At 40.9% G+C, this 16,354-nt stretch overlaps 2 protein-coding genes across 4 annotated transcripts in view; one reads left to right on the top strand and one right to left on the bottom strand.

Annotated features, from left to right (window-relative positions):
* Nucleotides 1-3,684: 3,684 nt before the first annotated feature.
* Nucleotides 3,685-9,522, bottom strand: COX11 (cytochrome c oxidase copper chaperone COX11). Of its 2 annotated transcripts, none has more exons than XM_075216756.1 (4): nucleotides 9,273-9,522; nucleotides 7,291-7,446; nucleotides 5,125-5,250; nucleotides 3,685-3,999 (listed from the first exon to the last, which is right to left on the bottom strand). In XM_075216756.1, the coding sequence occupies exons 1-4, from the start codon at nucleotides 9,486-9,488 to the stop codon at nucleotides 3,817-3,819; spliced, it is 681 nt and encodes a 226-aa protein (XP_075072857.1). In that variant the 5' UTR covers nucleotides 9,489-9,522; the 3' UTR covers nucleotides 3,685-3,816. The 2 variants fall into 2 exon arrangements, with proteins under 2 accessions (XP_075072857.1, XP_075072858.1); XM_075216757.1 differs by having other exon boundaries at nucleotides 3,850-3,999; nucleotides 5,057-5,250.
* Nucleotides 9,523-9,533: 11 nt separating this feature from the next.
* STXBP4 (syntaxin binding protein 4) overlaps nucleotides 9,534-16,354 on the top strand; it is a 127,265-nt gene continuing 120,444 nt past the window's right edge. For both annotated transcript variants that reach the window (XM_075216754.1, XM_075216753.1), the window contains exon 1: nucleotides 9,534-9,619. The gene's annotated coding sequence lies outside the window, so the exon portion shown is untranslated. The remainder of the gene's footprint in view (nucleotides 9,620-16,354) is intronic.

Genomic DNA, 16,354 nt, shown 5'->3' with positions numbered 1-16,354 from the left:
TACTTTTTCTATTGGATGCAATTTCTATTTGTAAAAACCAACGCAATGTTAAAACCATGAATGTCAGTGTAAAAACAAACACAAACTGCATTTGTCATAAAAACAACACAGATGTTGTAATGTGCCAATGATCAGATTTCATGCACTTGGGAGGTCAGTAGCAGATCTTAAGTGTTCTTTGTATGAACATAACCAAAATAGTTTGGAACCTTTAAGCTTCAGTTTTCTCTGGGACGGTTTCTAATGTGGCGATTGGCTACAAATTGTTCTAGCCCCACCCATATAATCTCCAGTCCATCCATGTGTAACTGGTTTTGGCGCATCAAACAAAAGAGTTGTTCTTACACTAGTCAAATGCAGTGAAACCTTAATCAAATCCAAAAAGCAAAAAAAAACAACCCGTCGATTAGTATCCTATAGAAAAATATTCCTCTCATCATATGCTATACGGGGTCTCTCATCCAGAATGCTTGGAAGTCAGAGTTTTTCTGATAAAGTTTCTGTAATTTGGAGCACCATGCCTATAATATCCTAGATTACATATAAAAATTAGCTGATATTTCCCTCCAAATAAATTAAATTGTTTAGAAGTGCTTCTCCTAATTACTATCTGAGAAAAATCTTGGTGATCATAATTGTTATTTGCCAATAGTTTTTTTTTTTTTTGGATTTTGGAAATGTCTGGTTAACTATCTTCCATATAATTGCTCTGCACCTTCACATCAATTACACTCAATAAGTTATTTACAAATTGCAAAAAATACGGCTCCACCCTGCTCTTTTTTTCACAACTGCGCCTATTTGTCCACATCAAGCAATCCAAGGAACACAACCATCATCATCAGCTATTCACACAGATAAGGCCGTGGTCGGGAATCGAACTCATGACCCCAGTGATGTGAGGCAGAAGTGCTAACCACTAAGCCACCATGCTGTCCACTTTCCAGTCTTTGCAACCATGTAAAAAAGGATATGCCTGCAATTGCAGGTTTGCCGATATTCTGTAAAATGCACAAAAGATAAAATTAGCTATCCACAATCAATTTTATATAAAGTACGCAAAGAAAAAAATAATTCATTCCTATACCCTTCCAAAAGAAAGCCTTAACTGTCCTGAAAATAAAATAAAATGAGAAAATTAAATTTGATATTAAGTGATAAAAAAAGGCACTAAGGGGTCTATTTATGACCCCATCACATACTGTTCAAGTTAATTATCATTTCTTTTCGCAATAAGAAATTATCAACAATTTATTAGAATTGATTAGCCTGTCGCAGTGAATAGTTTATAGTTGAAGTTCTTAGGACTTTGCACAATTTGTGAAATGGAGGAGCCTGTAGGGGAAGGATCCAAAGGTAACTCTTCTGCAATGTTCTCCACATAGGATAGAATTTCGGAGCATAAAACTGACCATTGGCACATTTTTGCAGTCCCCAAAGAGACTTATGGGACTGTACTTGCGATCAAAGAGGTTCAGACATTTGTGATATCTGCTGTAATTTTCTAATAATAAATAGCTCTTTTATTTTAAAATGTGGTAAAACCCTGCAGGTTTCAGGGAATTTAAACCTATTCAAAGGTTCATAGATAGACTTCTAAATGGAATAATTATTAATTTGATTTCCTTGAAAAACTCCAGGGTAGTCATAAAATATGGGTTAACCCCTTAGTCAGCTCAGTGACACAGGGAGGTCAGTAGCAGATTTAAAGCTCTCTCTTTGTTGCCTTTGAGAAGCTTCCCAAGATGTCTTAAAAACATAGGTGGAAAATATCCAGCTGCTATGGAATCTTTAAAGGGAAAGGGATTAATGGTAATGATTATTCAAGTTCCGTTTCAAGACTCCATGGCAACCATAATGCATGGGATGTACCAAAGCAATATGACAAGGGTGGGTTATGTTATAAAATAGTGGATATCCAGTATTGCAAAAAAAAAAAAAATATATATATATATTTTCGAATCACGGTTTCAAAAAGTAATGTCTGGTAAAGGTATGAAGTGATAGCCACCTGTCTGTCGTCCCACCACAAAGACTGCACTAACAAAGATAGTCAATGATCTGATCACTGCTAAATCTGAAAGGCTATTACTCACTACTTATTCTCCTGGATCTCTCTGCTGTATTCAACACTGCTGGCCACCCTCTTCTCATAAAAATGTTACAATTCTTAAATCTTCGGGACACTGTCCTATCCTGGTTCTCACCCTACCTATCTAATCAGTCTTTCAGTATTGTCTCTGGATCCACCTTCTCTCCGCTTCCTTTATCAGGAGTACCACAAAGTTCAGTACTAGGTCCTGTGCTCTTCTCTATCTATTCCACTACTCTTGGAAAACTGATAAGCTCCTTTGGATTTCAGTATCATCTCCATGTGGGTGATGCTCAAATATATCTATCCTCTCCCGATCTCCCACCATCTGTGTTGGCCTGCATTACTCTCTTTCTGCTTTCTCATCTTGGATGGCCTCTCGCCAACTCAAACTTAATCTTTCAAAAATAGAGCTTAAAATATTCTCACTAGTCAAAAGAAGTTACCTACCTGAACCCTAACTTAAACAGTAACCTGAATCCAAGTGACAGCATATGCAGAGTGCTGTACTGTACAGTTCATTGATCTTTGATTTCATTCTAGCAGTATGTGTCTTCAACATTTCAGACACCAACACCAGACAAGCACGCTTCTTTCAAAGTATTTTATTAGCTTACAACAAAGATACATTTTTATTTACAGGCCCAATCCCTCTTTGGACCCTGCAGACCATCTTAGCGTTGTTTGGTACGAAGCAAGGCAATCCATATACTGTGGATTTTCCTGCTATAGTGCTGACAGCCTAGAGCAGGAGTGAGCAATTTCGGAGGAACCCCATGTACCACCCCCCCCCCCATTTTTTGTTGATGATCATCACTAGAGATCTTGCACCAGACATGAAGCAGTCGCAACAGATATGCCTCCACGGAGACATAAATGCGGCCTAAGCTCCTTTAACATGCCCTTACGGTACTTGGGCTTAGCTAGCACGTCGCTTCCCTCTGCCATTCCACCTGTCCACGTCTCACACCGAGACGTACGCTGTGTTACTGAACTTGCGCAATACAGAAAAGCACATATTGCGCTACCGTTTTGGACATACTGTGCATCCAACTGTGCATGAGTCCTTATGTGCGTGAGATTAAGTTAGATGAGCTAGTCCTCATATGGAACTATTCCATATGGAATCATTTGAACTTTTCATGTATTATGACACCATTAACAAAATTACTGATAAGAATTAAAAACACTTATATGAATAAGCCACTATAATTATCCCAAGCAAAGAACTGGAGGTAGTCTAGGCATTTAATAGACAATTTTTATGAAATAAAAGTGAAAAAGTCCATAGTACAATCATGAAAAAAATTGCATAGGTTGTCATTGGATGTCAAATCTCCACATAATATATCATAAAATAATTTCCTTTCTGAACTGAAATGTTTTAAAAAGTGCTACCAATCACTGCAATAGTCACTTTAACTTGACATAAAATAAAAATCTATGTACTAAAGTTTGTTACTTACTGTAGTCATGTATGATCCAAACTACCGACCGTAAAATAGGGGCTGTAATAAACTGCACCTCCACAGAGAGCTACCTGCATTCATAATGTTTCATGGATGTTGAAGTATTTAATAAATACAGAAGAATTGACACTTTTTTGTTTCATTTAATATAAAAAAAACAAACCAAGAACTTCTCACAGTATTTTGTTTCAGTGGTTGATTGAAGACATACATAGTCCCTGAAGATGAGCAGCATTTAGTAAATATAGTCATTGTTCAGTTGTAACCTGGAACCGGAAGTTTGTGGCCTTCCTTGGCTTCAAAAAATGTATATGATAATGTAATGGTGTCCACTCCTGCCATTCTGGGGTCTTCTGCAAACTCTGGGTCAATAAAGAAAAACACTGGCATGTCCACCTCTTCATGGGGATTTAGTCGTTGCTCTTCAAAGCAAAAGCACTAATAAAAATGGTATATGTTAGTTTGGAATAACAGTAACAATAATACCTGCACTAAGTTATAAAATGAAGTGTCCCCTCCCTAAACTTGGCTTCCTAGCAGGTTAGAGAGGGTCCAACATTGTAATCCACTCTCCTGCTGCCACCTTTCTGACCCAAAACCAGCAGCAGTATTGCCAATGTTTAAAAAGGAGAGACTGTGGCTTACCGTCTTGCTGAATGGACGCATAGTGAAAACAATAATGACTGGTTACTCATAGTGCCAATGTGTTATGCAGAGCTTTATAGAGAGTGTTAATTATTCAAATCATTTCCTGCCCCAGTGAAGTTTACAGTCTAAATTCACAACCACACAAACAAGAAATTACTAGTATGTGAGAGACCGCTGCCCATGTATTAAGTAGGCATTAACACACTTGAGTTTGTGCAATGTTTAGTTTTTATTTATTTTGCCACATGGATTATGTCGGACCGAGACAAGAAGATGATTGTGGGTAAGTTTTTGGTATGACCACTGCACTACAGAAAAGATTATGGCCACAATATTATTAAAAAGAGTAATGGGGCAAAATGAATTACATATATTTCTATTATTAAGGGAACACAGTACCACTTTTACATTACATAGGGAGCACAGAACCAGTTGTACATTACACAAGTTAATTTTATATACACTAAGGGGTACAGTTAGTTATTTTTAATCCAAAGGGAGCCAATGCTTGTAGTTCCTATTCTTGTGGCACTACAAATGCAATTATGCACTGGTGGAGAGGGGGGATGGATTTTTCTTTTGCATTCTTGGTTTGTTTATTCCCAGTCTGACAGGCCAGAGAGCTGAAATTGCATGCGGTTTGAGCTCTCTCGGCTATTACAACCACCCCCTTTTTCGGCAATATCTGGTAAACTGCAGCACAATACATTTCAATGTGCGGAGTTTTGTAAAACAGCTGTTTTTCAGCAGTCTGGCCTTTAGTAAATCTTGTGGGTTGAAAACCACCCAAAAACTAAAAAACAAAAAACACCTACAGTTTGACAAAATTGCACGTTGGTAAATTTACCTCCATATGTTGACAACAACGTGCTGTTTACACACCAAGTAGTGTTTCATGTCTTTTCTTTGTTTTACCTGAATTTTGTTAAAATATTGTCCAGCTTCATAGGGTATCACATTGTACGTGGAAATTCCAATGACTGGCTTGCTAGTAGAGTTTTTTGCCTTGTAAAATGCTAACGCGGTTTCTCCAGGGACCAACTGCAGTGCAAAATATTTTCAATTAATGATTGATTCCTTGGGAAAATTCTGTATTTGAACCACACATATTAACTTACATGAATTTGGAAAATGTTTGGCCAGAATCCAAATCATGTCTGCAATTTTGATATAGTGGCTTTAGCTAAACAATATAAGAGGCCATAGAGAGTCTGCCATATATGCAATGTCTTGGCTTGAGACACGGAATTGCATAATGCTCACACTTCCAACAGCTTTCTCACTAGGAAATCTCTAATCGCTCTTTCACTGTTAATTTCTCTGGAGCCACCTCTGCTCCGCTTCCCCTATCAGTTGGAGTACCACAAGGCTCGGTGCTAGGTCCTCTGCTGTTCTCTATCTACACCGCTTCTCTTGGAAATCTAATAAGTTCCTTTGGCTTTCAGTATCATCTCTATGCGGATGATACCCAAATCTATCTATCCTCTCCTGATATCTCGACATCTGTGTTGTCCCCTGTAACTGACTGTCTTTCTGCCATTTCATCTTGGATGTCCTCTCGTCAACTCAAACTTAATCTTTCTAAAACAGAGTTAATAATATTCCCACCCGCCAACAAGAGCATACCTGACATTTCTATCTCTGTTGATAACATGACCATAAATCCCACCCCACAAGCTCGCTGCCTAGGTGTAATCCTTGATTCACGCCTATCCTTTGTTCCCCACATTGACTCTATATCTAAATCATGTTACATACATCTAAAGAACATTTCCAGAATCCGCACATATCTCACACAAGACACTGCTAAAACCTTAATTCATGCACTAATCATCTCCCGCATTGACTATTGCAATTCCCTCCTTACTGGTCTTCCCAAAAACAGACTCAAACCCCTAAAATCTATTTTGCATGCTTCGGCAAGACTGATTTTCCTTGCAAATAGCTATTCCTCTGCTGAATCACTCTGTTATCTCTACACTGGCTGCCTGTCTTCTACCGAATCCAATATAAAATACTTTTACTAACCTACAAGGCCATCAACAAAGCTGCACCAACATACATCTCCTCTCTTGTCTCAAAATATCTCCCAACTCGGCAACTCCATTCTGCAAAAGATCTGCGTCTCTCATCCACCCTCATTACATCCTCCCATTCCCGGTTACAGGACTTTTGTCGGGCTGCACCCACTCTATGGAACTCTCTCCCTCGCACAATAAGACTCTCCTCTGTTCTACAAACTTTCAAGCGTTCTCTGAAAACCTACCTATTCAGACAAGCTTATAATATTCCTCAACCACCATCTTAACCTCACTACCTTTAGCCTGTTACACAATTTCACACAAGACAACTACCCCCGGACCAACAATGTTGTGTGACAGGATCATTTAGCTTATGAGTCACCCTACCTTTGCAGTCTGGCTGGGCCAAGATGCAAAATGTATACTTAACCTCATGTGTCAATCTCCCATTGTCCCATAGATTGTAAGCTTGCGAGCAGGGCCTTCTCACCTCTTTGTCTGTTTTACCCAGTTTGTTTATTAGTTTATTACGTTTGTCCCCAATTGTAAAGCGCTACGGAATATGTTGGCGCTATATAAATAAATGATGATGATGATGATGATGATACTTCCATTGAAAGGCAAACAAATAACAGAACCATGTCAATGAGGCCACTTGGAGTGAACATAATGTGGTCTGACTCCAATTCAGGACATCTGCATGCATAGCAAACTGCTTTTATATTGTATCTCTTGAGCGGAGCATAGAAAAACTATTATTTTTTCTGTATTGTTTTTAAACACTCACGTAGCCCTAAAGCTACTATGTAAAAAATCTTTATCTAACAAGGTGACAGGTCTAAGTATAATATTGTTAACAAATATAATTAGCGTTAGTGGAAAAAAACAAACAAAAACAGACTAGCCTCTCTGTCACCTCCATATTTTACATACCAGTAGGAAGCAATGGCATCGTTTTATATGTGTAATCATTTAGTCCTCTGGGGTAAAAATTTCCAGTTGTAGAGTCTGGTCAAATCATTCACTTTGATAATCATGGTCAAACACTCAAAGAACTTACATAAATTTCTGTTTGCTGAGGTCTGAAGTTCCAGTGCAGGCTGGCATGTACGTCTGCATTGAATGTGACTTTAATTACCCGGTCCTTCACAGGCTCCATAGACTCAATCTGGTCTGAGCTGTGTCCAGCTACTGCTGATCCGCCAAGGCCAGTTGCCTGAATGAAACAATAACATGAAAGATTCCTAAGTGGGTAAATAGTATCTCCAATGTGTTTTCTACTGCTAAATATATGCATGTTACCTAAAGCTTTGTCCAAGTAAATAATCATGGAGATGACTTAAGACAATAGCTCTTCTGTGATAAGAAAAGTAAATATTTATAGGTGTATGTGAAAAAACGAGTTTGATAACACCTTAACCAGCTTGTCCCTCATTTCTCACAAAACATTGAATATAGCATGTACTTTTTATAGCCCTTGGTTTTGTTCCCCAGCTCAACACAGTACAACTGCAGTGTCTAATTACATGTGGATAAGGGGACATTGTAGCTCACTGTAAATATGTAAATTGTTGATATAGCAGTGAAGCTGTTATTCATAGTTCTTAAAGTGAAGCCAGGAGGGTTATGGGTAAGGGTGAGATTCCAGAATACAGGTGAGGGGGCTGTGGCTACACTCATTCTCCCCCTTCTCTCTACAGGAAGCAAGGAACAGCTGGGGACCCTGTGACATCACAAAGTAGTGTAAGAGGTTAATTTTAGGAAGGGCAGACTGCTACCCTATCTTTGGAGGTGGGAGAGGCCAATTAATATCCATGGTTCTCCATAGAACTATTCCAGACATTTTGCGCTCCTTCATTCTTTTGCCCCTCCATTGCTGTTTCCTATCACCATTTCCTCTCCCCTTTCTTTACTTAACATACTTGGCCTTGGTCTTTTGTCTTCTTACTAATCCGGCGCCCAGGTCCCAGCATGCTCATCTCTCCCGCCGCTATTCACTGAATATGTCGGATGTGATGGGGGGGCACGCGCTGGTGTAACACTTTACTGCGGGGAGGGGGGACACGCGCTGGTGTAACACTTTACTGCGGGGAGGGGGGACACGCGCTGGTGTAACACTTTACTGCGGGGAGGGGGGACACGCGCTGGTGTAACACTTTACTGCGGGGAGGGGGGACACGCGCTGGTGTAACACTTTACTGCGGGGAGGGGGGACACGCGCTGGTGTAACACTTTACTGCGGGGAGGGGGGACACGCGCTGGTGTAACACTTTACTGCGGGGAGGGGGGACACGCGCTGGTGTAACACTTTACTGCGGGGAGGGGGGACACGCGCTGGTGTAACACTTTACTGCGGGGAGGGGGGACACGCGCTGGTGTAACACTTTACTGCGGGGAGGGGGGACACGCGCTGGTGTAACACTTTACTGCGGGGAGGGGGGACACGCGCTGGTGTAACACTTTACTGCGGGGAGGGGGGACACGCGCTGGTGTAACACTTTACTGCGGGGAGGGGGGACACGCGCTGGTGTAACACTTTACTGCGGGGAGGGGGGACACGCGCTGGTGTAACACTTTACTGCGGGGAGGGGGGACACGCGCTGGTGTAACACTTTACTGCGGGGAGGGGGGACACGCGCTGGTGTAACACTTTACTGCGGGGAGGGGGGACACGCGCTGGTGTAACACTTTACTGCGGGGAGGGGGGGACACGCGCTGGTGTAACACTTTACTGCGGGGAGGGGGGACACGCGCTGGTGTAACACTTTACTGCGGGGAGGGGGGGGACACGCGCTGGTGTAACACTTTACTGCGGGGAGGGGGTCACAGGCAAGTGTGTCGCACAATCATTTGCTGGTCATTATAAAGTGTTTAATAATAAAATGCACCACAACAACCATAATCATTTCTGTGGGGCTCGCAGACTTTACAAGATAAGTGTCAGACTATGGGAAAGACCTAGGACAGAGATATGATATGTGACAGGCAGAGATATGATATGTGACCGGCAGAGTAGCACTGCATATTATACAGCACACATACCTGGCAGTACATGCGGTACAAGGGCACAGCGGCATAGGACATCCCCACCATGCCCACTCCCGCAGCGGTCACGTAGGCAAGCACGGTCTTGTTGCGGGTCTTCCAGTCGTATTGTGATCCGCCGCCCCTGAACCCACGGGATCCCCGGCAGCGCCATTCAGTCCAACTCCGAGTGCTCCACAGACCCCGGCCCCCCGACCTCCACAGTGACATCATCCTGCTCCCAGTCACGTGACGAGGTGACCGGAAATGTCGCGAGATTTCCGCACTCGCTCATCAATCACTGTCGGGACTGGAGTCGGGACTCTGGTACAGCTGCCCTGCTGAGGCCGGCGACGTAGGAGGAGGTACGGTGTGTGGAGGTTATGGGGTGGGTGTAGTGCAAGGATCATGGGCACCCCTCTATCTTACTGTCTGTCATAGATAGCGCAGACCTGACTAGCGCCTGCTTCTTATCCACAAGTCATCATTTTCCTGGAGCCTCGTCATTATCCTCCTCATCAAGGCTGGAGAGTCGTCATTATCATCCACATCAAGGCTGCAGAGTCGTTATTATCCTCCTCATAATTGCGTAAGAGTGGTCATTATCCTTATTGTGGATGGAGAGTGCAGCTGCTGGATAATTGGAGACTTCGGATTCTGAAGTCATCATTATCCTCTGTATCAAGGCTGGAAAGTCGTCATTGTCCTCCACATCATGTCGGGAGAGTGCAGCTGCTGAAGTCATCAACATGCTCCACATCATGATTGGAGACTGAAGAGTCTAAACTCATCATTATCCTCCATAAGACTTATGGAGAGTTGTCATTATCTACCATTTCATAGCTGGAGTGTCGTAATTATCCTGTCGTATTGTAGTATTATCAGCATAGCTGCTGAAAAGTTTTCATTATCCTTCACAACAATGTGGGAGAGTGTATAGATGTTGAAGCCATTACCATTAAAAGCTGCTATTGTAGAGCATGTCAGGGCTGTTGCTAGGGTAAACAAAAACATGAGACCCAGACCCACATATCAAAATTGCACTGTTTATTGTAGTCCAAAAAGTCTAGTTCATTTTATGAGCAGCTCAACAGCTAGCATGTTGAGCTATCACCCTGGTTTTGCCTTTTATATTGCATACACACTGGTGTTAACATTTTGCATTTAAACTACATAAGTTAAGAGCATGTAATTATAATGATTTTTATTTTCAACTCTGAGACAGCATATAATTGTAGTTTTTTTTTACGCTTCTTGTTTCATTTAATTGCGTCTGATATACCTCAACCAGGGGAAGGCTGGGCTGGGGTGCAGGGGGCATCTGCCCCCATGCCAGGTCCCATAGTTGGCTCCCTTGGGCTGGGTCACTGGGCCACCTGCATTTTTTTTCTCCTTTAAAATGTTTCTAATAGGCTGCCGAGTCTTGTCTTGCCCTCCGGGCTAAAATATGCCAGCCCTCCCCTGGCCTCAACGTAGTTGAAAACGTACATTTATCTCAATGGGAACGTATTGCAAATGCAATGCATGTGGCTAAAACCACACGGTGGGCAGCACGGTGGCTAAGTGGTTAGCACTTCTGCCTCACAGCGCTGGGGTCATGAGTTCAATTCCCGACCATGGCCTTATCTGTGTGGAGTTTGTATGTTCTCCCCGTGTTTGCCTGGGTTTCCTCCGGGTGCTCCGGTTTCCTCCCACACTCCAAAAAACATACTAGTAGGTTAATTGGCTGCTATAAAAATTGACCATAGTCTGTCTCTCCCTCTCTCTGTGTCTGTCTGTCTGTCTGTCTGTGTGTGTGTGTGTGTGTATGTTAGGAAATTTAGACTGTAAACTCCAATGGAGCAGGAACTGATGTGAGTGAGTTCTCTGTACAGCGCTGCGGAATCAGTGGTGCTATATAAATAAATGATGATGAAGATGATAAAACCGTTATGCTTTTCCACATGTGTTCTGTTTGAACAAGATTGTAACTTCCTGTTTTGTCAGGTCAGCAAGCTTCATTGGGGCAGGGACTGATGTGAGTGAATTCTCTGTACAGCGCTGTGGTGTTATTTAAATAAATCATGATGATTATGTCACAGATGCATGTTTATACAACAAATTGAACACATTTGTAAATATATATAGACTGCATTGCAAATGTCAGTGTGTATGTAACCATTATATATAATACAGCCATATAATGTAGCCATTATATATACATACAGATTAAGACCATTTACTGAGAACTACATCCAGAAAAGAAGGTAGTTTAAACAGTACTCTGGATTTTTCTATATATTCAAAATAAGATGATATACCAAGAACAACACTGAACCTTGCTCTTCCAGACCTTTTGAGAGTTTAATCTTCCTATTCTGTACTTTCTGACTTTTATCAAGGGAAGTTGTTGTGAAGGTGTGTAGGTTATTATTATTATTATCATTTATTTGTTAGGTGCAACAAGGTATCCGCAGCCCCGCACACAGTACTAACAGTAGACTATACAGGGTGAAACCATACAGAACAATGAACAAAAAGGTTCGAAATTTGATTTGTCGACCTAATGTTGTTGCCTTTCTGAACGTCTACCAAATGAATGTATTGCTATTGACCGCATATCCTTCTGATGTAGGTTGCAACTCGGACAATATTGTTTTGGTCAGTAGACTACTGCTTCCATGGACTGAGCAAGAGAAGACTTCACAAGCTCTCTGAAATCTGTTCCGTGTGTAAGCCTCTCATGATGGATTTGAAACATTCCTAACAAAGCTTCTTACAATACCTGGCATAGTTATGAAAGGCAAAATATTTATCTCTTGCTGATTATCTGTGATATTCTAAACATTGTATGAAGGACTGAAAATAGACACTTAACGAATATTAGAAGGCAACTCACTTAACGGATTCACAGCCTACCACGTTGAGTTTTTCGATCTGGAGTGTTGCTGAAATGATTATTCGAACCGTAAGATAATATACTGTTGGAATCTGAACCATTATCTATAATTGTATATGTACGAAGTATAACAGGATAAGGTCTATAGCAGTATAGAGAATAAAAAAACTGCTGGTCAGAGAAAGAGCATGTCGGTGTACTGAAAACAAATGCCAGTTCTGGGGCACATTCAAATTTAGGTGCATAATGACAGCACCATTCAGTGGCATAAATGTAGAAGCAGTTTACTGTGCATGCAACCTGGAGTTCCCCAATAACTTGTTGCTCCATTTTGGGCTTTGGCACAGAAGAGATGCCGATGCTCCACTGGACACAGCGGAGGATATTAACAAAATCAGCATACCAATACCCTGGTGATGAACAGGAAAGACTCCAGGTAAATGGAGAAATTGTCATCTCCTGGTAAGGCCACTCATGTTCACTGACATATGGAGGAACCAGGAAAGACAAATAAGCGGAGGCCCATTTCAGAAAACTGTTCTCCTGGTAACTGTGTAGATAATAAGGTACATAGAAACTGAACAGATTCTGTCCCCCCCCCCCCCCCCCCCCTTCTCTAATACAGGTTAAAAATGAAAGCAGATTTCCATAGCAACCAATGATACACAAACCTTTCTACAATATATTGTATTTTTATATATATTTCAATAAAGCAACAGTAATTCTGAATATAGGGCAATATTCAAAAAAATCATTATAATGTTAAAATGTGTTTGCTATAATGTTGTTTTCCTTTTTCCCAAGTTAGGTATTGGAGTTAGGGCTGTGGGGAAATATTGTGCTTGTTTGTTATCACTTTACTGCTATTCCATATGCTCTCCTGTTCTGACCACCTAGGAAGCCTGTGCAAATAAAGGGAACTAGATGAAAAAACAATAGAAAAATCTTACTTTACAATCTCACCAGCTAACCAACTAAAGACTCTTGCTTCACAAGAGCAGTGCTAATGCCATGGTGCCTGCTCTGTTCCAGCACCCAAACTGCATTGCAATGCTTTGTGACTGCCCCAAAATTATGCTACGGTCAGCTATGCAGAGGGAATGCTTAGGATGCATCCAGGAACACCTGTATACATCTGTCTCCACTCCAGTGCTCTGACCTGGGAATCTATCCATTAACTCTAGGCTTTGGACTAGCAGTGTCACTAAAGCAAGTCATCAATATGCTCCAGCTCCTAACTGGAGACTGCAGCTGGCATAAGGATCATTATCATCCACATCATATCGACAGACATCTACCAAGCTATACTTAACTGTTCATGTTCTTTCATGGCCATTCTCTATTGTGTGCACAGTGATTAGGAATAGTAATGTCACTCTTGCATACAATATAATGGGAGGATGAAATTAATAAAATATTTAACTCTAAAGCAGTGTCTGCTGTGGCTATAAGTGGAAGAATTAACTTCAGTATGTGATGTGATGTAAGAAGGAGTGATAGTGTGAGAGATATGAGTGACTAGTAACCACTCGTCATATAAGATGGAAAGTGCTATCTCACAAAGTAGGTTTGTAGTCGATTTACTGTGTGCTCTAACGTGCCATTGGAATGATACACTGGGGCCGGTGATCTTTTTCATGTTTGAAATTTTCATCTTTACACTGCAACTAGTGCGGCATAAAGATGGGAGTTGGCAGTGTTCGTAATGTGCAAGTCACTTCACGCTAAGTCTACACAATATAATAATGTAATGATGAGTCCTATACCCATGAGAGAATAGTGTCATTACAGTGTTCATCATCAACATTTTTTTATATAGCGCCAGCAGATTCCATAGCGTTTTACAGTTGGGAACCATCATTAATAAGACAATACTGGGTAATACATACAGAGAGGTAAGAGAACCCTGCTCGCAAGCTTACAATCTACAGTGTTATTAATAAATGCAAGAATCACAGTTTCCATATGAAATAGAACACAACATTTTATTAGGTGAAATTAAATTAAATACAAACATTTGTTATTTTCCTCTTTTAAAAATCTTTGCCTGCCACAGTCTAAATGAAAATGTAAATGAAGTAAATTGAATATAGACAGCCACAACTTGCTATAATATAGCAGCCACCCTAATGCATTAACTACTATCTGCTGGAGAGGGGAGTGCTCATAACATCCACTAAGAAGCAGATAGCGTTGCCGATTGGCATCATCATTGGGTCTCGTTATACCAGCACCTGCAACGGAGACACTTTCTGGCTGGCGTATATGCGTCTGCGTACAGATCTACTGCAGTTACCATTACATGAACATACACTGTACTCAGCCTATGCATGCCCCTTCTCTATTCTGTGCCTCCATCTGTAAGGCGTTGCAAGTGTAATACAACCAAATCTGCATACAGACATACGCATACCTCCCAACAGTTATACTCCTTGAAGTCGGATTAAATAAGCCCCACCTCATTTCTGCCCTCAAATTTGTGTAAAACACCACCTACTTTTCTGTAAGCCCCGTGATTCGGGATGTCCTGGGACAGTTGGGAGACATGCATACACATTTTATGGTGCAGATGTGCAGTACAGAAATGCAGATTTTTTGAAAATAAAACACATCCATCTATGCATGAGGCACATTGTTAGCTTACCATGATTTATTATTACAGGAAAACTACATGTAAAATATGCTGTACTTTAAAGAAGTCACAGAGCACATACAGAATGTATGATAAATGCTGAAGAGACAATGGGTGGTGAATATATGGAAATTTAGTGTTGCCCATTACAACCAAGTAGATCCTGTCATTTTTCTACTGCTGTTTAGAAAACAACAGCAAACATTTAATTGTCTGCTATAACAAATTAGCTCTCACAACAGAAAACATGATTCAGATGCTCTCACTAGTGCCTTCTCTGTATCACTTTTACATATAGTTTAGTGGAAACATACAGTAAAAGCAGTTTGAGGTGTACTGCGTAAATGAGCTAATTTAATGATCAGCCTTTTACATGCACAAAATAACTGTTAGTCCATCAGACTGAGATAATGTTAAAAGTGGGTATCAAACAACATGGAAGTAATGTTTGACTTGGCATTGAATAGCAATGTCTTTATTCCAGTGAGCTGCAGCGAGAGATATTGCTGAACACATGCCAGTTTGAAAATTTAGGCCACCATTGTAGACAGTATTACTGCACTTAAGATGAACCGCTGGAGCACATCAGGTTAAACGTTAAAGTTTAACTGAGCTGCTCCTTCCCCTTAGTCGAGTCCTGAGAACTGCAAACAGAGGGGCATGCAGGACCTGGGCTCCACTAAGACAAAGGAGCAGGTTTTTTAAACGTTAAGTTTAACATGAAGTGCTCCTTTAAAACTTGTTGTGGTTCATCTTGATTCTGCATTGTGCAGCAATGCCATCTCTCTGAATGCAACTACAATTTTTGCTCAATTACTTTAAATCTCAAACACTTACACAAACTAAATCATACAGCACATTTAGCAATTGAGCAATACCCAGGAAAACTCCTTCATATTCTTCCAGTTTTGAACAAATGTCAAGCATGACAGAAGTTGTTGTCAATATGCCCTGACCCTTGTCAAAGAAACTCAGTTTTCATCCAGTTTGTCCATGTGTTTCCAATATTGAAGTGGGTGGACAACAACTTGTAGCCAATCAGGCTGTGACCCTTTCTCTTGTATATTATGTTACTGTGGCAAGGGCTACATGTGACCTGGACAGTGTCATGATGTGAGGAGGGTAATGGACGTAAGCAGTAAGTGGTAGACTGAGAGTTTGATAATGGAAGGAGCAGGATACTCCAGTACAGAATAATGATGTTAGGCACCTACCAAACCGATGCAGGAAATTTATGATGTTAGATGCACATCTATGTCATTTTAGTTCATACATCTAAATGATTTAATATTCCTGCAAAAGGAACCTGTCCATTTTATGTGCAAAGTCAAAAGAATGTGATCTGCTGCTAATAGAAAGGTGTGAATGGTGTCATATTAATCTATTTGTAGTTTTTTTCGTGTAGTGTTTTGAATGCACTCTGAGACACAGAAAGAGAGTGGGCAATTACTAACACAAAGGGGAGTGACAGGCATGTGCTTGTTCATGTTTATGGCATTTTCACTTGGGCAGAGTATTACTTTTAGACTTACAAAATAAATATTATTTAATTTTGAGTGCATTTGAAAGTAGTGTAGGTCTAACCAGACA

Source organism: Mixophyes fleayi, chromosome 6 (genome assembly GCF_038048845.1).
Source record: "Mixophyes fleayi isolate aMixFle1 chromosome 6, aMixFle1.hap1, whole genome shotgun sequence".
In the NCBI taxonomy this organism is placed as follows: Eukaryota; Metazoa; Chordata; class Amphibia; order Anura; family Limnodynastidae; genus Mixophyes; species Mixophyes fleayi.
The sequence above is the reverse complement of the archived record's forward strand: the minus strand, read 5'-3'. Positions and strand labels throughout refer to the sequence as shown.